The following is a 25,507-nucleotide window of genomic DNA, read 5'->3' on the forward strand; positions in this document are numbered from 1 at the left end:
TTCCAGACTGCACCAGCCAATGATTTCACTCCGCTGTGCAGCGCTGAGAACCTATCCCAACAAGCACCTATAACCAGCCCCCCCCGACCGCTCTACACCGACATCCAGTCCCCCCCCGACCGCTTTACACCGACATCCAGTCCCCCCCGACCGCTCTACACCGACATCCAGTCCCTCCCCCACCGCTCTACACCGACATCCAGTCCCCCCCCACCGCTCTACATCTACATCCAGTCCCCCCCCGACCGCTCTACACCGACATCCAGCCCCCCCCCGACCGCTCTACACCGACATCCAGCCCCCCCCGACCGCTCTACACCGACATCCAGCCCCCCCCCGACCGCTCTACACCTACATCCAGTCCCCCCCCCGACCGCTCTACACCGACATCCAGTGTCCCCCCCGCCTGCTCTACACCGACATCCAGTCCCCCCCCGACCGCTCTACACCGACATCCAGTCCCCCCCCACCGCTCTACACCTACATCCAGTCCCCCCCCGACCGCTCTACACCGACATCCAGCCCCCCCCCGACCGCTCTACACCGACATCCAGCCCCCCCCGACCGCTCTACACCTACATCCAGTCCCCCCCGACCGCTCTACACCGACATCCAGTGTCCCCCCCGCCCGCTCTACACCGACATCCAGTCCCCCCCCGACCGCTCTACACCGACATCCAGTCCCCCCCGACCGCTCTACACCGACATCCAGTCCCCCCCGACCGCTCTACACCGACATCCAGCCCCCCCCGACCGCTCTACACCGACATCCAGCCCCCCCCCGACCGCTCTACACCGACATCCAGCCCCCCCGACCGCTCTACACCGACATCGAGTCCCCCCCGACCGCTCTACACCGACATCCAGCCCCCCCCGACCACTCTACACCGACAACCAGTCCCCCCCTCGACCTCTCTGCACCAATAACGAGTTGTTTTAGGAGTTATTTGAATTCTGTAGAACGTTGATATTGAATAGATTATTATAATTATTACACGGCGATATATATACAGTAGGATTAGTTGAATGAAGCACCCGTCCCTCTGTACGTAGAGGAGAATCAGGACTTGGCTAAACGGTCGGAGTGCGGCCACTTCACATAAAGACCGATACGGCAGCCGGTACACCCTGCACTGCGCCAACTGCCGACACTGGCACAACACTAATAAAGTGCACATTATACCCAGGACTCGCTGAGCTCGTGTCGTCTGTGGGAATAAGGGCTCTGTGGCACAGGACACCCCTTTTATCGCCACAGCACCAATAGTGTTCCTCTCAATTGGATTGGTTGCTTTAGTGATAAGACCACTTTTCAAATGTGAAACAGAATCACTTTTAGGACAAAAAATCCATGGGGTAACGGGGTTATCGGGGGGCTCCTGAGAGGTGGGCAACACAAAGTGGGGAAAATCACTAAGATTTTAGTCTCGACGATGGGGTGTCTGTGACCCCACATCCGGGGGGGGGTTTCCTGTTCGGACGCGCTGCCCGTTACATGATGTTATCTGACAGAAGCTTCCACTCTACCAGCTGCAGCTGCGTTACTCAACCTCCCTGCAGCCTCTACGCTCCCGCAATCTGCCTCCTCAGCAGTAGACCCGAAGTAATAATGTCTGTTACACGGTTACCCCTCATCACGCCACGATTAGCAGGTCCCTCTGAGACACGCAGGGTCTCGCACGATGCTGTCAGTAATCAGAAGTCCACGTGTTGGCCGTGGCAGCGCTCTGAGCGGGTGGCATGGTACCGCGCCGTGACATGGACCGCAGGGTACAAAACTTCCTGGAGGAGGCTGCACAGGCCCTGTGAGTAAAAGAAATCATCGCACCAATTTCTTATGAAAGTGATTTATTGTGAAGGTGAGATGAACCCAGAGCCCCCATACCCCCCCCAGTAACCCAGCGCCCCGAACAGTATCCAGAGCCCCCGTACCCCCCCCAAACAGTATTCAGAGCCCCCGTACCCCCCCAAGCAGTAACCCAGAGCCCCAAACAGTATCCAGAGCCCCCGTACCCCCCCAAACAGTATCCAGAGCCCCCGTACCCCCCAAAGCAGTAACCCAGAGCCCCGAACAGTATCCAGAGCCCCCGTACAGTAACCCAGAGCCCCTGTACCCCCCAAACAGTAACCCGGAGCCCCCGTACAGTAACCCAGAGCCCCTCTACCCCCCGAACAGTATCCAGAGGCCCCGTAACCCCCTACAGTAATCCAGAGCTCTCCCATACCCCCCTACAGTAACCAACCCCCCGTACACCTCCCTACAGTAATTCAGAGCCCCCGTACCCCCGTGTAGAGTAATCCAGAGCCCCCGTACCACCTCCTGCTACCCAATGTGAGATTAAGTGGGTTAAATCTCCTTTATCCTCAGACACAGGCCAGTATCTCACAGCCTCGGCAGCTGCTCGTATCAGGAAAGGGGAGGTAATTCTAACAAATTCTCATTCCTGACACGGTCACTGGCCCCTGGGCCCCTGACAATGCTCTCCATTCCCTGCTTTATCATCTCTTGCTCCCTCAGCCCTGCACTCGGTGGTGGGCACACACCGCGGTCTCCTGCCACTCGGTGACTGTGACAAGCACCGGCCTGTGACCGACGGGGTAAGAAGTGCCCCTTTCCTGCCCTGCGAGATCGCGGCACGTGGCTCCGGCTGCAGCGGGTTCTTCTGGTTTGGCTGATTATTACATGGATCTAATGTCACACGTGAATAGAGTGTGAGCAGCACGCGCCGGATCTCACGCGTCACTCTGTGTGAGCGGCAGGCGCGTCTCGCTCACCCTCTGCTAGCGAGTCCTGCAGCTTCTGCCAGTGCTGCAGCTCATTGCCACTCACTGCCCTGCTATAAAGCTCTACCTGCTGCTGCAGCTTCTCCAGCTGGCGCTGGGTGACCTGGTTCAGCCGCATCAACTCCTTGGTCTTCATGGCAATGCCCAGCAGACCCGAGTGGTGCAGCACTCCCAGGGTGTTCTGAAAACGCCGGCTTTTGTTCTGCGGATCTGCCGAGCGGGCAGGCTGGACCGTAGGGGCGCTTGTTTCTTCGTTAGAAGTTACCCCACAGCCCGTGTCGACGGTCTCGGCCAGCGTGGAACCCCCATGTCCTTTGTCCGCAGCCTCACAACCCAGAACCTCTGCCGGCATCAAACGTTCTTGATTTTTCGTACGAAACGGGAGGGAGGCTGCTCTGCTTTTGCGCTTGTGGCCGGGGGCCCCGGAATGCAGTCTGCTTGCCGGCCCGGGAGGGAACGCGTCGGCCCCTCTTTTGGCCGAGCACTGGGGTGGGTGAGGGGCTATCTTGGCGTAGGAGTTTAAGACGGGCAGATACTTTGGGGTCTTGCTGCTGGCGGGAGGGAAGAGCAGGATTTGTGGAGAAGATGGAAGTAGCTGAAGAGAGGGACGGATAGTCCATGATTGTACGGGGGGCTCGTGGCCGGACCCCTGCGGAAGACAAAGACACAGTCAGTGGCAGCGGCGTCCCTGAGCCCGTCCACCATCTGACCTGAGGAGCGAGAACTTCGGGACAATCAAGTTTTACCCAGTTCATATACCAATCCCCAAGCAGCACACAGGGACACGGGGGGTTAATCCCCGGGATCTATCATTTACAGAGGCCGGCATGGACTCCCCCCATCTCCGGCGGGACCCCTAACCTCCAGATAACACAACAAACCCCTAAATACCTCACGGGGGCCGACACACCTCGGCTTTCTGACAGACACCGGGGGCTTTCACCGCCGATCCGTACACACATGGGTGATCGTAAACCGCTGATTAACGGACATCAAGGGTTAACATGCAGTGCACCGAGCCTGGCTAGAACACGTATGTTCCCAAGGAGGATGCGCATAGGTTTGGTTATTTAGCCTTAAGAGATGTTATCTGCTTCGGACCTGCCCTACCTGATCGACGAGCACTTTCTGCAAGACTCCAACAGGCGGAGTGCGGGTGTGAGCGTGGCCTGAGGGGTCCTCCGCGTTCCGGGGTCCTGCTGCGGGGCCCTCCTCGGAATCCGTCTGCTCCACGGAGCTCAGGCCCTCTGACGCAACATCTGGGGAAGAAGAATAAGGATTACATGGGGCCGCACACCGGGGCCGAACCGCACGCGTGACAACGACAACCGTGTCTTACACTGCGCCATTTCAAGCGTATCACAGACTCATGACGTGTTCTTTACGTGTAGGAACAGTCAGGCTGCCCTCCACACCGGCGCGGCCCACCGGACAGTGTTTGGGGGCTGAATAGATTTATTAGCGGAAAAGTTCGCTTCTTGGCGGTTCTCCTCAGAGACGGACATTGGGGGTTACCGCATTATGTCATAAATCAGGATAATATTCCAGCTCACTACCCTCAGCCGGCGGGACGCGGCGCCGGTACCTGAGTATCCAGAGTCCTTGTCGGATTCCCGAGCCGCTTTGTGTCTGGCTTTCCGTGACGTCCCTCGGCCGGGGGCAGACGGTAAATGCCCCGCTCTGACGGGGCACGGCGGGGCGCTCTCCATGGCTGCTCAGCAACACCCCAGGCGGCGCGGCATCTGAAGAGAAAGGGTTAACACGTGCATAACCCGCCGGTACTTCTCCGGTCCATGGACTGCCCCGTCTCTACCCCAACCCCCCCCCCACATATTATACTCATTAACAGGGTAACTGGTCAGCGCAGGGACCCTGTATACAAAAGTGACCAAAATAACACCCTTTACAGCCATGTCTGCCCCAAATAACTCCTAGTTACCCAGGCACCCAGATACTAAGCATTGCCCCATTAACATATTGTAATATACCCCCAGCCACCGATACCTGAGGAAATAACTACCCCTGCACCGCCAGCGCGGGCTCCACGGTCACACGGCGGCGCTATGACAACAAGGGCGGCGGAGGTCGCAGACGTGACGTCACCATCCCGGGCCGACCGCCATATTTGGTATCCCGTGTAAATTGCATATCTGCCCTCATTGACTGGAAGAAGTCGCCCCATGCAACATGGCGGCTGAGCTGGTGGGCGCCATTTTTATTGTGGGTAACTGTGAGGCGATGGCTTTACCTCTTGCTCAGTACAAATCCCCATGCCCCTCTCTCCTCCCATGTGCCTCTCCCCTAATGCCCCTCTCTCCTCCGCTGTGCCTCTCCCCTGATGCCCCTCTCTCCTCCCCTGTGTCCCCTCTCTCCTCCCCTGTGTCTCTCCCCTGATGCCCCTCTCTCCTCCCCTGTGTCTCTCCCCTAATGCCCATCTCTCCTCCCCTGTGTCTCTCCCCTAATGCCCCTCTTGATGGAGAGCAAAGAAGCCCCAACAGATGTTACTGCCCCAGACCCTTCCCGGTGGGGGTGTACAGCGGTCCACATGGCCAGCGCGTCAGAGATCGGCACAAATCCTGGGGCAGATAAACAAAAGTGGAGCAAGTGGCAGGGTCATTCCCCTGGTTTCTGTGGAGATTGCAGCACTTTGCACCCAGCAGTGTGTTGTCGGTGGATTTGGGAGATCTGTGTTGTTCAGGGGTTTAATCTGCTTGTAACGTTGGCCCCCAAATATCATACCCATTGGGCCCACGGGGATTTAGTATTTTCTTTAGATACAGGGTAGTGGATCAAAGGAATGGCCGCCCAGGTTGAGTTTTGGGGTAATATTGGTGGTCAGACCGGATAATTACCAGATGCTTCCATTGGAGCAAATACAAGGTGTGGCCCCAAGAGTGGGATGAGATTGTAAGCTCTTAGGAGCAGGGCCCTTTCGCCCTCCCCTTTAACATGGGTAAATGTTGCTGCGCTACGGCTTCTGCTGGTGCTATATAAACGATATGCACGGATAAGCAGGTCTGTGTACTCCCCCATTTTGCCACCAGAGGGCAGTGCTCCATAACAGATGTTTATCTGCGCACCCAGTAATTGCCCCCCTCAGCCGGAGAACGGAGTCTGTAAGTGGAGGAAAACACATCAAATATCCGCTACGGTATATGGGGCCGATACTACCGTTGAGTTTCGGCATGATGTTTTATCACAAAGGAAAGCCATAGTTGGCACAGGGCCCTGCCACCAGGCGGAAGCGGCTCCTGAGGGTGTTACATCAAACATTAACCGCGGTATCAGGCGGCCTTTAACCCCCCGGGCCCCGTGCCGCCTCCGAGCGCCAGCCTGCGTGTTTACAGCCGATCAATAACTCGCTCCGCAAAGACAAAAAGGTCAAACCTGCGCGAGTGACACGTGCTGCACCCCGATACACGCACCGGGCGCACAGCATACAGCGCACTGCACCCCGATACACGCACCTGGTGCACAGCATAGAGCGCACTGCACCCCAATACACGCACCCGGCGCACAGCATACAGCGCACTGCACCCCGATACACGCACCTGGTGCACAGCATAGAGCGCACTGCACCCCAATACACGCACCTGGTGCACAGCATAGAGCGCACTGCACCCCAATACACGCACCCGGCGCATAGCATACAGCGCACTGCACCCCGATACACGCACCCGGCGCACAGCATACAGCGCACTGCACCCCAATACACGCACCCGGCGCACAGCATAGAGCGCACTGCACCCCGATACATGCGCACAGCATAGAGCGCACTGCACCCCGATACACGCAGCCGGCGCACAGCATACAGCGCACTGCGCCCCGATACACGTACCCGGCGCACAGCATAGAGCGCACTGCACCCCGATACACGCACCCGGCGCACTGCACCCCGATACACGCACCCGGAGCACAGCATACAGCGCACTGCACCCCAATATACGCAACCGCCGCACAGCACCCCGATACACGCACCCGGCGCACAGCTTAGAGCGCATTGCACCCCAATACACGCACCCGGCGCACAGCATAGAGCCCACTGCACCCCGATACACGCAGCCGGCGCACTGCACCCCGATACACGCACCCGGCGCACAGCATACAGCGCACTGCACCCCGATACACGCACCCGGAGCACAGCATACAGCGCACTGCACCCCGATACACGCAACCGACGCACAGCATAGAGCGCACTGCACCCCGATACACGCAGCCGGCGCACAGCATACATCGCACTGCACCCAGATACACGCACCCTGCGCACAGCATACAGCGCACTGCACCCCGATACTCGCACCCGGCACACAGCATGGAGCACCCCAATACATGCAGCCGGGCACAGCATGCAGCGCGCTGCCTACCCCCCATGTAACCCCCCCACTGTATAATCCCCTCCGTGTAACCCCCCCCGTGTAACCCTACCACCATATTACCCCAACTTATAACTCCCTCCGTGTTCCCCTCACCATATAACCCTCTCCATACGGACATTTAAGGAAAATGTACAATCAAATATATGTGAATGGGGAGATTGTACACGCGTGGGCGCCGTCTGCTCCGTGTCACGTGTATAGTGGGCAGGAGCCTTTTAATAGACACCAAGAACCTGCCAGCAGATCGGCCCCCGCCCGTTTCTCCTGCTGTAAAGACTCAAACCTTAATCAGTCGTTGGTCTCATCTTAGATTCAGGAGCCGTATGTCTATCCCATGCATGTTTAATATCCTCACTGTATTACCCTCTACCACTTCTGCTGGGAGGCTGCCCCACTTATCTACCACCCTCTCAGTAAAGCAGGTTGGCCTCTGGGTATCACGTTTGCATCACACTGGGTGAGATACAGATGCAGAGATCGAATTCTCGTTGCTATGGAGACAGCATCGTTAGGATTAATTAGGCCGGGTCCCCAGTGTCTCTGGGTCTCCTTGTTGCTAGGTTACTGTCTGCCAGCATTCTCTCATTGTTAACCCCGCAAGCCCAGAACTGTATGACTTACAGAGACCTGGCAGCATTACCTAGACTTCCCATCTGGAAGGGTCAGCAAAGCAGTCACATAAAGGGTTAACAATGCAGGAAACAAGACAAGCCTGGGCTACTGTGCTGTCTGCAGGAGTAGTGTTGGCAGGGCTGGGTTTCCAAGCAGAGCTGGGTTATACAGCTGATCTTGTTAATGGCAGTGAGCCTGCCAATCATAGCCTGCCATGTCAGCTCATAATGATGTAACAGCTTCCTATTGGCTGACTACAGCCACCACTGGGCATTTCATTAAGGTTTGAAGCATTTTGCCCCTGTGGCTGGCTGGTTGCAGGCTGTGTGCGGCGCGGTACATGGGGGGTTAATGTCTATGACATCACATCCCCTTCCCATAAAACACTAATCAGAAAACATGCCCCTTGCCGGTCATTTGCCCCCCTGGGCTCCTCTTATTTTAAACGTTTCTGTATTCTTGCAGTTCCACATTTCTCCACCGGGGGCTGTATGCAGCATTTACCCCCTTGTTGGGTCCTTTCTATGCATTCAGTTCATGGCCAGCAGATATACAGGTTTTGCTGCTTTACTAATGGACCACTTGGCTGGACCTGCCCCTGGGGCAAAATGCTTCAAGATCTGCCCTGCCTACCACATTCTTTCACATGTATTTAGGTGTCAGAGAGAGGGGCCCCTGGGGCATTATCCCATGTCCTGGTGCCCCGAATCTGGCTGCCAAGTCAGGGAACAGGGGGTTCATTAATGGTTTTTATTATTTACAGGAGGGGTGATAAACCTGCCCCTGAAATCTGGGGGCCCATCCAGATGTGTGTATCATGCATTCTGTTTTAGCTGTACCCAAAAAGCTTTGGGGGCCTCTACATCGCTGTGCTACAGGGACCAATAAGAAAAGGGGTCTGGCTGGCGGGGACAGTAAGAAGGGTCCTGGGTTCAGTTTTTAGGGGAGACTTCAGTAAGTACCCCGGGGCATGGGGGGGGGGGCATCCAGCTGGGGTTGATGGAGAGACACAGCAGAAGGGGTACAGACACTGCTTATTCCTCGTCCAGCAGCACAGTGAGGGTTAACCTTGAGTTAGACCCTTGTGTGGGGTATTTCTGGGTGGGGCGGATGTGAGGGGTAAATGATGGGGGGGAGTCCATAACAGATTGAGGTCTGTCCCACACATGGACCTGGTTAGTTGTGCGGTTGGGGGAGGGGAGGACAATGAGCCCTTCATGCCCCTGGACATAACAGTGTGCAGCAGCCCAGCGCTGAAATGGTTAAAAGGGGACCCAGTGGAGGAATCCATTCTGGGATTCTCAGCTCCTGCCCATTTCTTTTAACTCATTCAGTGCCAGATGGCGGGCGAGATGGTTCCTGGGGGCCGCCCATGTTTACACCAGTCGCTGGGGGTACTAGGGGAGCCTGGCACAGCCACTGCCCCTCCACTGGGCACCACACATTCCTCCCTTATCACCCACTCAGTGTCCACCCTTACCCCCAAGATCTCCCCCATCGCTATTCCTCACCCCTCTCTACCTGCTGACCACTGTCTCCCCACATCACTCCTCTCCTTCCTTCAGCTCTCTCCCCTCTCCACTACATGCAGCTCTCTCCCCTTCCTCACTCCCTCCCCCTCTCCACTAAACCCAGCCCTCCCCCTTTCTCTCTCTCTCTGCTCTCCCCCCCACTTGTTCTTCCTTCCCCTCTATCTGAGGCCACAACTGAGGAATCCATTGACGTCAGACACTCTATTCCTGGACACAGCTTCAGATTCTGTTTATTTATTTCCTGACAACTTCCATGAACACCGTGACCCAGGGCCCCCTCCGAACTGCCTCCACGCCCGCTCATCCCGCCTCTCTCTCACCAGCTGCCCCTATCTCTCCTCAACTTCTCCCCATTCTCCACTTTCCAGCAGCAACAGACCTCAGGAAGGGCTGAGAGTGCGAGACACCATTAAAGCAGAGAAACTACCCTCCCCCTACACCGCATGCAAGTGCAAATACATTGTAACTACCCTCCACACACACCGCACGACTGTGCAAACACACCGTAACTACCCCCCCGGACATCACATGATGGCAAAAATACACTATAAAGATACCTGTATACTGCACAAATATACCATAACAACCTATGGATTCAGTGCGACTGTGCAAATACACCATAACTACACCTGGATACTGCACAATTGCACAAATACACCACAACCACCTTAGACACTGTGAGACTGCACAAATACACAGTAACTGCACCCGTATACTACGCAGATACATTGTAACTGCCCTCAGATACTGTGCAATTGTGCCAATACACTGTAACTACATTTGGATACTGCACAACTGTACAAATACACCATATCCACCTCCAGACACAGTAACTACACCCAGTTACCACACAGATACAGCATGACTACACCTGATACTGCACAAACAATATCATGCAAATGCACAAATACACTGTAACTACACTCCAATAGTTTGCAACTGCACAAATACACCATATAACTACCCCCAGATACCATGTGACTGCAGGCAAACACAGTAATTTCACCCAGACACTATATGACTATTATAAATACACCGTAACCAAGACACTGCACAACTGCAGAAATACACTGTAACTATCACCACATGTCTGTGCAGATACACCACTAGATACCACAATAATGTGCAAATACACCGCAACTACACCTGACAATGCACAAACACGCTGTAACTACCACTAGATACCACAATTATGTGCAAATACACCGTAACTACACCTGGACACTGCACGAACACGCTGTAACTACACCTGGATACCATGTGCAGACAGCGTTCACAGTGTAATTATACAGGCAACGTACATGCGTGGAACAGATAATGGACACATGCACGTTGCAGTAACATGGACTCTGTACGGATCAGCCAGTCGCAGGGAAAAGATTAATGATTTACCGTCTAAACATTTCAACAGCAAGCGAGACGCGCTGATCGTGAACTCAAAGGATTGAAAGGAAGACGCCGACAAAATATTTCACAAAATAATCAATACAATATAGATCATACAGTATATATACTGATACAATGTATATAATAACTATATATATATAGATCATACAGTATATATAATTATACAATGTATATAATAACAATATATATATATCATACAGTATATATAATAAAACATACATTATAAGATGTATATAATAAATGTGTATCATACAGTATATATATATATATATATATATATATATATATATATGTATATATATATATATATATATATGCTGGGTTCCCACAGGAACGGCTCACTGTTAATTCTTTGGTTTTGTGTTCTCTTGCCAGTTTATGTTTTTGGGGCAGTCTCAGAAGCGGCCATGTCTCTTTGCCAGAAATTTGCCACCCTATTCCTGGCAGGAGACCATAAGCCGGGCCCGGGCCAGCCTGAGATCTGGGGACATTCATGTCTCTCTGTCCAGGACCTAGAACCCAAAAAGCTGGCCACTGGGTGGGGGTAATCTTACACTCTCCCCACGGCTCTCCCCCTCTCTCGCTCTCCCCTAGGCTTCCATCCAGGGTCTATGACTAGACAGGAAGGGCACACAGACAGCGGAGGGAGGGGCAGCTTCTCTCTCATTGTGCAGATACTTATTATCAATATACTGTTTATGCTCCACAGCTGGCAGCCGGCTCGCATTCGGCCTCTGGTGCCAAACATGAAGCTGGTGAAGGTTGTACTCAGTGTCACCAAACCAGAGCAGCAGCTCACGCTAACAGCATGCGAGGCCGAAGTGAGGTGTGCAGAACCCCATGGGAAGGTGGCAGAGGCTGTGTTGGGGTGGCAGAGGCTGGGTGAGGCTGGCAGAGGCTGTGCTGGGGTGGCACAGGCTGTATTGGGGTGGCACAGGCTGTATTGGGGTGGCAGAGGCTGCGTTGGGGTGGCAGACGCTGGCACACTGTGGGGCTGTGGTTGTGCCCTCCGTGATGCTGCCATTTGAATTGATTCTCAATCTTATGTTGTGTCCTGGGTCTATTCTTTCTGCAGGTTTCCATGGTAACAGCCAGTGTCTGGTGTGGTTGCCTTGTAAACCGATCTGGCCCAGTCTTCATCACAGGATGCTTTGGAAACTCTATACTCAGAAGGGGGGGGGGCATCAGGACTGTGTTTATTATTATTATTACCTTTTATTTATATAGCAGCGATTAATAAAATCCATATATTCACCGGGTCCGACCAGACTCACAGACTGAGACAAACCGGTACATTCGGTGGAGAGAGCCCTGCTCGCAAGTCCAGTGACTCCTTTACCACCCCCTCCCTGCACCCCGTATTACTCACCGGTACCCCAAAGACACGCAGATGTCTGAGCCAGTCCTGATACTGCAGTCACATCCCCTACATTACATACAGACCCGCCGCTGTCTGACCAGTCCTGATACCGCAGTCACATCCCCTACATTACATACAGACCCGCCGCTGTCTGACCAGTCCTGATACCGCAGTCACATCCCCTACATTACATACAGACCCGCCGCTGTCTGACCAGTCCTGATACCGCAGTCACATCCCCTACATTACATACAGACCCGCCGCTGTCTGACCAGTCCTGATACCGCAGTCACATCCCCTACATTACATACAGACCCGCCGCTGTCTGACCAGTCCTGATAACGCAGTCACATCCCTTACATTACATACAGACCCGCCGCTGTCTGACCAGTCCTGATAACGCAGTCACATCCCCTACATTACATACAGACCCGCCGCTGTCTGACCAGTCCTGATAATACTGACAGCGTGGAGGGGGCAGCGCAGGATGTTCCTCATATTCTTCTGTTTATCTCAAGGACTCTATTAAAGAAAGAGTCCCCACTCAACCCTCTGCTCACACTACAGCGCTCGTCCTCACACTGCACATTCAGCCGCTACACCCCGCTCAGTCGCGGGCTGGTCATTAGAATGCCATCTGCGGCCATGTTTAGCTGCATGCCTGCCTAGCGGCTCGGTGATTTAGGGAAGTATCCATGTGCGCTGCGTCTATGAATCTGATTGCTGTTATATTATTGGACAGTCCTTAAGATGTGGGTAGCGCAGGGCACAGTGTACCGGATTGTGCGGTAATGGGGGGGGGGCTGACACCTGTCCTTACGACACTCGGTGTCTGGCTAATCCCAGAGATGCTAAAACAGTCTGGAATGTGAAAGGTCACAGAGGGGCTGCGCATGCTCGGGGCCCGGAGAACGGAGGCTTCAGGGCAATACCCCGAGTGCTGGCTCCTGTAGCCGACGCCACGATCTCCATTTCTGGGCTTCCAAGAAAAACGGGAACATGATTAGAAACGTGTGTCCAAGAAATTGTCTCAGTGTGCGGCGGGCACTTCATGTCAACCAGGCCAAACGCGTGATACATGTATGTGGCTTCCAGACAGGTTCATGGTGTTACAGGGTCACCGTACCCAAGGCTGGTCCCCTGTTTGAGGGCTGAGGAATCACCGGTCAGTCCCTCATACGGAGCTCCTGCTATCCACGGATCAGTCAGACCACCATTCGTAGTAAAACAAGAACTTTATTTACAAACACACAGAACTTTATATAAAATCTCAATTCAATCAACATTCCTTAACCAGACGTTCTCAACACACCCAGAACCCCAAACCCCATCAGCTCGAGGAGGACACAGAACCCAACTCCAGTTCCCATCAGCTCGAGGAGTACACAGAACCCAACCCCAAACCCCATCAGCTTGGGGAGGACACAGAACCCAACCCCAAACCCCATCAGCTCGGGGAGTACACAGAACCAAACCCCATCAGCTCGGGGAGGACCCAGAACCCAACCCTAAACCCCATCAGCTCGGGGAGTACACAGAACCAAACCCCATCAGCTCGGGGAGGACCCAGAACCCAACCCCAAACCCCATCAGCTCGGGGAGGACCCAGAACCCAACCCCAAACCCCATCAGCTCGGGGAGTACACAGAACCCAACCCCAAACCCCATCAGCTCGGGGAGTACACAGAACCCAGCCCAAAACCCCATCAGCTCGGGGAGTACACAGAACCCAATCCCAAACCCCATCAGCTCAGGGAGTACACAGAACCCAAACCTCATCAGCTCGGGGAGTACCCAGAACCCAACCCCAAACCCCATCAGCTCTGGGAGTACACAGAACCAAACCCCATCAGCTCAGGGAGGACACAGGGAATGGATCCGGTACGGGCATAAGCGATACAATGGTTTCCCCCGCCTGTGTTATCCCCCCTGTAGTGCGGGGGCCGGCGGGGCAGACAGGGCTGTGCTGGCTGATTAAGAGCCCCAGCCGGGTTACCTGATTGTCCCTTTGAAGGCCGGAGCTGCAGCCACATTCAGTCTCTGGGGTTGGTTATAAAATAAAACATCCTATAAAATATTACTGGGTCAGAAACGGGACACAGACGCGCTCGGTGACCCGGCTAAACCGCACACCAATCCCCAACAAAGACCCCCAAAACACCCTCACACAACGAAGCATGGTGTCACATGATCTCACAGGGTTCAGTAGTTTGGATGGTGTCAGCTGTAAACCGCCCCCCCCCGAGCTATAAATACCCCGCAGGGTCTATGATTTGCCCCTCGCGCTCGGGATCCAGTGGACTGAGCTGCAGCCGTGATTTGTACCCCTGTAACTTCCGGTTTTATTAAATGCCCCGAAGCAGGCGCCTGCCCTGGGGAACCGACCCACCCCCCACCAGCCCCAGAGAAACCTACCCTCGCTGCAACCCAACGCCGCACTATTACCCTGTATAAACACACCCCGTGCTTTACCCCACACATTCATTCACAAATCTATCAGTCCCCCGAGAACTGGCACACGGACCCCAGAGCGCAGGCCGGGCCCCAGAGCACAGGCAGGTCGCTGCTTCACCCCCATTCATAATCTGCTTTGTAAGCAGCAGCAGAGTCTGTGCAGGGAAAGGGTTAAAGGCTGAGGAATGGAGGGGGGGGGGCTGAGGCCAATTTTAGGTTCCAATGTTCAGAGGAATCCACGGGATTGTGTAACTCGGAACACGCACATGCCTTCCCAGTGCATGCCTTCAGTCATACAGCATCTGCTGCTCAGCACACGCAGGACTCCCCATTCCACACGCTAAATGGAGCACGCCAAGCTCCCCGTAAACGTATGCAGAGCATCTCACACCGGTACACGGAGCTCCCCGTAACCGCATGCAGAGCATCTCACACCAGTACACTGAGCTCCCCGTAACCGCATGCAGAACATCTCACACCGGTACACGGAGCTCCCCGTAACCGCATGCAGAGCATCTCACATCGGTACACGGAGCACCCCGTAACCGCATGCAGAGCATCTCACACCGGTACACAGAGCTCCCCGTAACAGTATGCAGAGCATCTCACACCGGTACACAGAGCTCCCCGTAACAGTATGCAGAGCATCTCACACCAGTACACTGAGCTCCCCGTAACCGCATGCAGAGCATCTCACACCGGTACACAGAGCTCCCCGTAACCGCATGCAGAGCATCTTACACCAGTACACGGAGCTCCCCGTAATCGCATGCAGAGCATCTCACATCGGTACACGGAGTACCCCGTAACCGCATGCAGAGCATCCCACACCGATACACGGAGCTCCCCGTAACCGCATGCAGAGCATCTCACACCGGTACACGGAGCTCCCCGTAATCGCATGCAGAGCATCTCATACCAGTACACGGAGCATCCCGTAACCGCATGCAGAGCATCTCACACCAGTACACTGAGCTCCCCGTAACCGCATGCAGAGCATCTCACACTGGTACACGGAGCTCCCCGTAATCGCATGCAGAGCATCTCACATCGGTACACGGAGTACCCCGTAACCGCATGCAGAGCATCTCACACCGGTACACGGAGCTCCCAGTAACCGCATGCAGAGCATCTCACACCGATACACGGAGCTCCCCGTAACCGCATGCAGAGCATCTCACACCGGTACACAGGGCTCCCCGTAATCGCATGCAGAGCATCTCATACCAGTACACGGAGCATCCCGTAACCGCATGCAGAGCATCTCACATCGGTACACGGAGCACCCCGTAACCGCATGCAGAGCATCTCACACCGGTACACAGAGCTCCCCGTAACAGTATGCAGACCATCTCACACCGGTACACAGAGCTCCCCGTAACAGTATGCAGAGCATCTCACACCAGTACACTGAGCTCCCCGTAACCGCATGCAGAGCATCTCACACCGGTACACAGAGCTCCCCGTAACCGCATGCAGAGCATCTCACACCAGTACACTGAGCTCCCCGTAACCGCATGCAGAGCATCTCACACTGGTACACGGAGCTCCCCGTAATCGCATGCAGAGCATCTCACACCGGTACACGGAGCTCCCCGTAACCGCATGCAGAGCATCTCACACACCGGTACACGGAGCTCCCCGTAACCGCATGCAGAGCATCTCACACACCAGTACACGGAGCTCCCCGTAACCGTATGCAGAGGATCTCACACCAGTACAAGGAGCTCCCCGTAACCACATGCAGAGCATCTCACACCGGTACACGGAGCTCCCCATAACCGCATGCAGAGCATCTCATACCAGTACACGGAGCTCCCCGTAACCGCATGCAGAGAATCTCACACCGGTACACGGAGCTCCCCGTAAGGGCATGCAGAGCATCTCACACCAGTACATGGAGCTCCCCGTAACCGCATGCAGAGCATCTCACACCCTCCTTGCTCTGTTTCTGTCCATGCAACTATATGATGCACAACTGTTTACCCATTGTACTGCGCTGCAGAATACGATGGCGCTATATAAAGGGAGCAGCGCATGATCGCATAATAGGGCGAGGGGATCCCTGTCGCATTACCAGCCAATAATACGGCGAGGGCATCCCTGTTGCGTTACCAGCCAATTATAGGGCGAGGGGATCCCTGTTGAGTTACCAGCCAATAATACGGCGAGGGCATCCCTGTTGCGTTACCAGCCAATAATAGGGCGAGGGGATCCCTGTTGCGTTACCAGCCAATAATACGGTGAGGGGATCCCTGTTGCATTACTAGCTAATAATAGAGTGAGAGGATCCCTGTCTTGTTTTTGGCCAATAATAGGGCAAGGGAATACCTTTTGCGTAACCGGTTGAATAATATGGCGATGGGTAAAACAAAAGCCTGCAACGCTGTATTACCAGCCACGTATACCACTCACCAGGCTCCAGGAATATCTGGACAAAGAGCCTCTACCTATGAGCAGGGTCATGGATAAGTGAAACAGCCTCCCAGCAGAAGTGGTAGAGGGTAATACAGTGAGGGTATTAAACATGCATGAGATAGGCATATGGCTCCTGAATCTAAGACGAGCCCAACGACTGAATAAGTCTTTACAGAGCAGACGGGGGTAATGTTTGTGTGTGATGCGTCACGCAGCGCAGGCAGACATTTTGGGCGCCCGCGCCTGCGCACGGGGAGGTAGAAGCTACAAAATGCCATTAAATGGATCAGGAGCCAAACTACACAAAGTGACGCGCCCGAGGTCTGCACGGATTGGCTGCGGATAGAATTTCCACCCAATGGGAATAATCTCAGCAGTGCTGTCAGCTATTTCTAGGCAGAGACAGGAGAGTGCACTCAGAAGATGGACAGCCCGGTAGAGCCGACGGAATGGCTGCCGGTGCGTGCCGCGCTCAGCTGCCTGAGGCACCCGGCTCTGGGGTGGGGGTGTCCTGAGCTGCCCCAGCTGATCGCGCATCTGCCGTTCGTTGCTACGGGGAGAGGTCACAAACCCTTTTGTGTTGAGGTTTTCAGTACCCCGGGCGCACGGCGTAACATTTCGTCATTCTACCCGCCTTTACAGTAACGCTCTATATAAACGTAAAATAACGAGGAGCCCACCATGCTTTAGACCCCCCGGTAATAAACTGCCTGCTTCCTGTCAGGGTTAAGGCGCGTCTGGATGAAGACGCCATCTTATTATTACTGAGTTAGTGTTTGTATTAACCCCTTCTCTCCAGGGAATGTTTAATCCTGGGGTGACTCGCGCAGGCGCAGAGGGTCCACTAACCCTTGCCCTAAATGCCCCTACAAAGCCCACTCCCCCACCCGGGGACTCTAAGGAGGCACTTTCTGTAAATGCCCCTCTCTCCCCTCCTCGGGCTGCCAGCTGTGCGTGACATAGGCGCGTTCCCGCAGACACATGCGCGGCCCTCTCCACGGTCGGGGGCAGATTATCAGAGCGAAGATGGAAGGGGAAGCGGTGACCGGAAGCAGTAAACCCCCCAGGAGGAGGGAATATGAAGGAGGGGGGATGGGCAACAGGCGGTTGGAAAACGCTTAGTCAGCGTCTGCCGCCTGCATCCGCCCAAAACAGCACTGGGAATACCGCCCAGGGCCATACTGGTGTGATCTACCCCTGGGACAACACCAGGGAGTGTAAGCAATTATTCCTCCCCAGTCCTGCTTCACATGAGGGGTGTCAGGGGCACCTCTTGCGCTGCAGCCTCTGGGGGTATTTCTTTACCTGGAGGGGCAGAACGCCAAGATAAGGAAAAGCAGGGCGAAATTAATGGGGGGGGGGGGGACGCAATAACAGGGCTACTGAACAGGCTGCAGGACCCGGTACAGGAAGCCCATGGCTAGCTGGGGCCCGGAGGCAATTGGGACACGGGCCAGGCTTGTATACAGAGACAGGGCAGAGCCGAGGCCACATGCCACAGGGGCAAACGGGTCGAGACAGGAATCTGCTTGAACACGGGGTTAACCCGATGCCTCCACAGAGAGCCCGGGCAGGAAAGTTCAATGCTGCGTTCCACCTTTCGGGTTTCATTTTAGCTCGCAGCGGGACAGCGCGAGACTCGAGGTCACAGCCAACCTTAATCAGTCGTCTGCCTCGTCAGATTCAGGAGCCATATGCTTAAACCTGCGCATGTTTACATTCCCTCTACCGCTTCTGCTGGGAGGCTATTCCGTTTATTTAAAGCTTCACATCTAATTCTCTGACCCTCTCGTGTTAAGAACCCGGCCTCTGGTTGTAACATTTCTGCTCCTTAGGAATCTCTGTCGCTCCTGTAACGTATTTAGGAGGGAGGCCAGCAAAAGATGGAGGGAGATAGACGAGGAACGTTGTGAAAGGAGGGAGTATGGAAAGAGTGAGGAAAGGCCGTGGCGAGAGGCCAAGTCACGGAGGGACTGCAAACACAGAATTAGAGGGAGCTTGGAAAGATGGCGCAGAGAGCGAATGTGAGCTAATGGAGGGACTGTGCAGCAGGACTCGAGGGCACAGGGGGTCAATATACAACCACATAAAAAGCAGCAACCAATCACAACACAGTAATATGAATCAGATTTATTACAATGTAATCAGCTCCAAGGCACATAACAGTGGTCTGTCATACTACAGAAATGTATTCTGGACAAAGATAAAAGTTTATCCCCCGAAATGTACAGACAGCGACTGCTCTACTGCTTAAAGCCTCCGTGCGCCACCAAAAATAACCCTTTACTGGCCAGATCCATCCCTGCCAGCACTCAACAGGTTAACCCGACTGGCCTGGCATTCCGTAGACCTGCAGCGACCTGCGATCGGCTAATTACACGGATTACAGACACCCACCCGCGTTATCGGGGCAAAAGCTCGACATAGAGGGGGAGGTAAGTGTGCGGAGGCACGCCCGCCCGCCCCGGGGCATTTTACACTCTGTTACCGTCTGCCCGGGGGCCGGGACAGAAGTGCGAACATTTACAAAAAAAAAAAAGTCACACCCGCAGCATCGCTAAGTGCTATAAACCTTTACCCAGTGGTCACAGCGCCACGAAAGCCGATAAAAAAGGAAAATAGAAAGAACACATAGTATCCCGCGTCACCCAATCATGTCACCTGTTACATCAGCGGTGCCTCAAAATACTGAAACACCCACAAAACCGAGGGTCTGTACATAAGACTAAAGTATGTGACGGTGCAGCCCAACAGTCTCTCCCCGCGCCGGCCAGCTCCACGTCGGGGGCAACAGTCCCGGCCGGCGGCAACAAAACTCCAGCAAGTTACTCCTCAGCGGGAAAAACGTGGCAAGCTGTTCAGTTCCGTGGTCTGAGGAGCCAAACCATCCCCCACCCGCCACTTCCCTCTGACGGCTCTGCCGCTCGCCGGCCTCCATTTTATATTCGCAGACTAGTGAGGGATCCTTCAGGGACTGGAAGAAACCGCAGTGGGTGGCTGCGCACAACTAAATATTCAATCTAAAGCCACGTGTGTGTGCACGCTCTGCTGTGGCCCCCGTCCCGGGAGCCTGTCCTTGGGCTGTAGGTTATAAATGAGGAGCTGTACAGATACATTAATGAGACGAGGAAACCCCTCGCCAAAAGATAGAGGGGGGGAAAAATGGTGTCTATGGCACCCGCCGCCTGCTTGGCTTAAGGGTCTCTTTCCTTTTTCACCTTGACATCCCCCGCCAGGATGGTGGCAATTTCTCCCTGCATGAAAGCCCAGGGCACGTTGGAACCAACCAGCGGGCACTTCTCGCCACTAGGACAGTAGACCTCCCCGGTGGCCCCCTGGGCCTTGATACTCTCGCGGGAGCAGGGGAAGCAGAATTTGTGGCTGGGCACGGAGGGGCACTGGACAAAGTGCGTATCCTCCAGACGCTCGTGGCAAATGGTGCAGCACAGGGGGCCGCTGTTGGCCATGGGCGAATCGGGAATGTTTTGGGGGTGCACTTGGTCCATTCCCGGATGAGGGGCTCCCCCAGCAGAGGCCACCTGGAGGCTCAGCTCCGCCGACCCTGCTCCATTGCGAGAGTTCAGACGCCTCTGGCCCGTGACCGAGGCGGGAGAAACCGGGCTGCTGCTGTTCCTGCGGGCGGACGAAGTGGTGGAGTGCACGGCGGGCCCCCCACCGGTCTGGCCGTCCTTGGGGGAGTGTGCAGTTCCCAAAGTGTCTGTCACAGACTGCAATGCTGCCATGGGAGACGGCCCGTTCGGTGGGGCGCTCTCAGGTGGGGTGGTTCGCTGTGGGTGCCCAGGGCCGAGAGGTGGGGGAGGCGGTGGAGGAGCGGGTCCTCCGTATGCCGTAGCTGAAGATGAAGACGATGGGGCTCCCCCGGCAGCTAAGCTCAGCTGCTTTATGCCGTCAGGCTGTCCAGTTATCCACATCTGTCCCTCAGCAGAGTCTGGTTCTGGGGAGGCCTTACGCTTCCTCACGCCGCCTCTAGCCTGGCTGCTCCCTCCGGCAGAAGACGCGGCGGCCGCCGCAGCAGCCAGGGCCCGGGGCAGATTTACTAACGCGCTGGGCAGCATGGGGCAGCCCGGGTCGAGGTATGGCTGGGGCAGCATGTCCGCTCCTACCATCTCCTTGAAGAAGCGCACGGACTCCGGCAGCAGGTCCCCCAGTAGGCGCCAGTCCCCGGAGCCATGCTTCCTCTCGTACTCCAGGTACTTAAAGCCGGACGACAAGCCGCGGCCAAAGTCTTTCATGCAATCTTGGTACATCTGCTTAGCGACGCCTGAGGCGGAGCTGAACACGTTGAGCGAGCCGCTGGGGTATTCCACAAACAGCTTCAGCTCGTAATCCAGGAGCCCCGGCTTGGACGCCGCGTCGAAGGCAAAGACTCGCCCCAGCAGAGTGTGGTCCTTTTTGAAACGGACGTCAAAGGGGGTGCAGCTGGACAGGGTGAGCAGGGTGTCGCGCACGGGCTTGGGCTTGCTGGCCCATTCCTCTGCCCTGTTCCGCAGGCTCTCGGTCAGCTCAGACAGAGCCTCGCTGTTCCTCTGCTTCTCCTTGAGCTCCCTTTCCTGGTCTGTGCTGGACACGGAGCCCGGGCGTTTCGGGTCCCCTGAAGAAGAGGCTGAAGGGGGTGCTGGGCCGCTCAGGCCACTGGAGCCAACAGGACCCCTTCCCAGAACATGTGGAGCCCCTGAGGAGGAGGCTGTTGGGGGGCCGTTTAGCAGGGTCTGGGGGAGCAGGTTTGGGGGCACGCTCAGCTGCCCGGGCCCCAGCTGGGGGATAAGTCCATGTCCTGAGCGCCCCCGGGAGTTGGGGCTCTGGCGGTTCAGCTCTGGGGGGCCATCCTCCCCCGGCTTGGGAAATCCGTTGAGGCCGTTGGGGAGCCGGGCAGCAGTCAGCGTGTACTCGAAGCGGCCCCTGTCGCTAGGCAGTCCGTAACGCTCCAGGCCAGAAGCAGCCGCCTTGGCTGCTCCATCCAGATGGTTGAGCTGCGCCGTGTCCTTGGCCGTCAGGGCTGCCTGGACTGCCGGGTGCTGCTTGGCTGCTCCTCCTGAGCCGGGCCCCTGTGGCCCTGGGGAGCGTCCATCCTGAAAGCCGTGGCTGCGCTTCAGTTGGCGGGCTGTGTCGATGACGAACTCAATGCGGTCGGCACCCTCGTAGTTGACGCAGCCACGGCACACGGGCTCGGTGAAGTCCCAGATCATGGCCCATGGCATGCGCGGCAGGTCACACAGGTAACAGGACTGCCGGCGTGAGGAGGAGACCTGGGCTGCTGACATGTTGGCGAGGGCAGCCCACGCGTGGCTGAGAGCAGCTCAGGGTGAGGGGACCATGCAGTGGCTGCTCTGGAGATGGAAACTCTCCGTGCGTGGGGGCGGTAAGGTCGGTAGGACTCCCGGTACAGGCGCTTGTGCTCCGGTCCGCGCCGGCCGTGCTCTGCCTCGCTCTCCTGCGCTTCTCTGCAAGCCGCAGCCCGCCCGGAGCGCGCACAAACAGGGACGCGCGCTCTCCGTCACGCAGGGCAGGGACAACGTGCGCGACACCGCCTTCCGTGATGACGCGGCGCTAGCCGGGGAATGCCACCTGGCCGTGACGTCACTGGACCGAAGACGGCTTAGAGCGGCAAAGACTAAGGGACCCGGGCCGGTGCGGTGAGCGCTGAGTCCCGTAGCAGATGAACAGAGGTCGCGCCGAGTCTCTAGCGTTTAGCGCTCGCTCTCACAAACATGTTGCGTCGATGAGTGAGCAGCGCGCCTGCGCAAGAGTCCCCGCCCCACGGCAGCGTCCCCTCCCACCTGCGCGCGCCTTCTGCGGGCCGTGTGCACACGTGTGTGATTCCGGCCACGTGACTCTCGTGTGCTGCCCTAGCCAGTAGCCAGTGTGAGTCGGGACATGTACATGTATGTGCAGCACGCATGTGCTCACACGGTATGCTCTCGGTCCATTATTAAAAGCAGGAGACGAGCCAATAGGGATTGGCTTTGGGTCCTTGACAAGGGCCACTGGGAGTCTTTGGAGCCACCAAACGTGTGGTCCAGATCTGGGCCGTAACGGGTTAAATTCCTATGACTGCAAATCTACCTAATTCCCCCTTCACTTTTGCCCCAGCTGTGGCAAATAAACGGCCTGCCCCCCACAGCGAGCGGCCGTTATAACGTCACCTTGTGTCACGTATGTTAAGTGGCGCCCAGGGGCTCGCGGTATCAGGGTGACCTCGCAGTGTACATGGCGTGACACATCATCCTGCGCAGGGTGGCAGGGTACAACTTCCGTTCAGCGGGCATTAAAGGGTTCCGCTGGGGCAGATGAGCCCCGCGTGCAGGCAGGGGCTCACACAACGTCTCCCCGGGGTGGCACCGCAGTCTGCTTTCGTGTTGCGAAACGTGGCCTCTGACCCACTTTCTGTGTGTGGTGACATACGTGATGTGGCAAAATCTGAGGGTATTGCCCTCGGAGGGCAAGAAGGCTGAGGGTGTTGCCCTCGGAGGGCGAGAAGGCTGAGGGTATTGCCCTCGGAGGGTGAGTGGTTCTTATTCTTGGCACTTGCGTGCCCCCTTTACACACGTGTTGCAGCAGACTACACGGGTTTATTCAGCTGAATTGCCACGGATCAGGACCTCGCTCATCGGGCTGCCCCGGGGTCACCCACGCCGGGTGTGAGGTGGCTCAGAGCCGCTGACGCTGCGGCACAATCTCACATTTGCCACTGCTGGCCAGATTGAGCACTGCTTAGTGAAGCCGGCCCACATGATTATTTACATGCAAGCAGAGAGTGTGGGTGCAGCACAAGGCGTGTGAGCCGCTGTCCTCAGGAGTCTCTTCCTGGTGTGACGTTTAAATGACTCACTTGTTAATCATGACCTGGGTGTAAAGTGGAGGCTAGCCTCGGGGTGCGGGTGGAGGGTTTGAGTGGCGTGTGATACTCGTAGCGCTCGGTGTTCGGGGCATGTGTGAGCGAGGGGCGTGTGCTCCCAGGGCTGCGTGTGCGTGTTCAGGGACGGCCTTCGGCTGACTGGCGCACACCCCGTCCTACATAACACAATATTACAAAACAACACGCTCGTCCCTGGTGTGTACTCGGTACCGCTGTGCAGCACGCTCAGCCATGCCTCACAGCTGAAGTGCCACTAATGCTGCAGCCTTTCCAACATAGAAACAGAGCTTTCAGGACCTCAGAGGTCTCCTCTAAAGATGGAAATGCTGTTGTATGAGAGATAGGCAGGAATAAGGTTACAAGAAGGCACTTGGTATTGGTGGGCACTCTGTATCAGATAGGTGGGGGTTACAGGGAGGCGGGGGGTATCGGGGAGGCTGTGTATTTGAGGGGAGCCATGGGTATGCAGTGCCCCCCCAGCGGGGCCGCCGTGCCGTATATGTGTAGTCATTTCAGGGCTGTGTTACACTGGGCTGGACGCCTTTGGGGTTTGGGCAGACATCCAGCAAAGGATTCTGGGAGTCCAGCTCAGCTTAGACTTGGTGCCCAGCCAGCCCCCTCCCCCCCAATACACCCCATGGATGCCTTCCTTTGTTACCATGGAGACCTGGAGCTGAGTGCAATCTGACTCCACCCCTGTAAAACACAGGAATTTAACCCCTTCCAACCCCCTCCCCCTGCCTCAGCGCACTGCATCTTACCATTTTCCAGGCAGAAAACAGTTAACCTGCATCTTACTGTGTTCTAGAAACTTCCTTCCATAATTGTTGCCCAATGTATCTCAATGCAAGCCCTGTGTAACACGACAACCCCGTGACAACAACATGTTAACCCCTGACTCGCACCTTCACAACCTTCAACTGACATGTGAAAACCTGCAACACGCTAAGGTTAAGGAACATGTTAAATTCCTACTGCAACTGTGTCAAAACATCAATGACATGTCAACACGCATGCACACATGCATACACACACTCATATACTTTCACACACACACGCATACTCTCGCGCACATGTATACTCTCACACACATACTCTCTTGCACACGCATACTCTCTCACACATACACACACATACTCTCTCACGCACACAAACACTCCCACATCCCTGGAATCCGTCTCACATGATCGCTTGTTATTGCCTGTTCTTTCATGGCCACCATGTGTCAGAATAAGAGAAGGGGGGGGTGGAAAAGTTGGAGGAGGAAAGGGGAGCCGCCTGCAGTGTATGGAGAGAGAGGCATGCGGGGAATGGAGAGTGGGGAGGAAGGAGGAGAGACAGGTCGAGATTGGTGAGAATGTGGAGAGTGGGGAGGGCGGAGGAGAGAGAGGTCTAGGCTGTGGAGGGAGAGCCTTGCGCTGTGCAGACAGGGTGGGGGAGGCTCCGGTTAACCCCTTGTAACCTGTGCTGCCTCTCATCTGGAATCCATGGCTGGAGCGTAGTACAGAGCACCCCCCCCGGGCTTCATCCCGGATTTAAATGGATTTTTATTTGGATTTCATGTAACGGAGACGCAAAGATTGTCTGAATCGGTGAAATGAAGAAAATAAACCGTTAAAGCGCTGCCTGTAGAATGAAGTCACATTGTTAGTTAAAGTCCGCCTGTGTGCCGTCTGAGGGTCACGTG

At 55.7% G+C, this 25,507-nt stretch overlaps 2 protein-coding genes across 2 annotated transcripts; both read right to left on the minus strand.

Annotated features, from left to right (window-relative positions):
• Positions 1-2,740: 2,740 nt before the first annotated feature.
• Positions 2,741-4,493, minus strand: LOC149275944 (CLOCK-interacting pacemaker-like). The gene is made up of 3 exons (XM_089504132.1): positions 4,370-4,493; positions 3,895-4,043; positions 2,741-3,433 (listed from the first exon to the last, which is right to left on the minus strand). Exons 1-3 carry the CDS (start codon positions 4,491-4,493, stop codon positions 2,741-2,743), a joined length of 966 nt encoding a protein of 321 aa, XP_089360258.1.
• Positions 4,494-20,137: 15,644 nt separating this feature from the next.
• Positions 20,138-22,225, minus strand: LOC149275945 (interferon regulatory factor 2-binding protein-like A). Its single transcript, XM_089504113.1, has one exon. The coding sequence runs from the start codon at positions 22,223-22,225 to the stop codon at positions 20,138-20,140; it is 2,088 nt and encodes a 695-aa protein (XP_089360239.1).
• Between the last annotated feature and the right edge of the window lie 3,282 nt (positions 22,226-25,507).

Source organism: Sceloporus occidentalis, unplaced genomic scaffold (assembly GCF_023333645.1).
Source record: "Sceloporus occidentalis isolate IW3139 unplaced genomic scaffold, rSceOcc1.0.p SCAF_256, whole genome shotgun sequence".
NCBI lineage: Eukaryota > Metazoa > Chordata > Lepidosauria > Squamata > Phrynosomatidae > Sceloporus > Sceloporus occidentalis.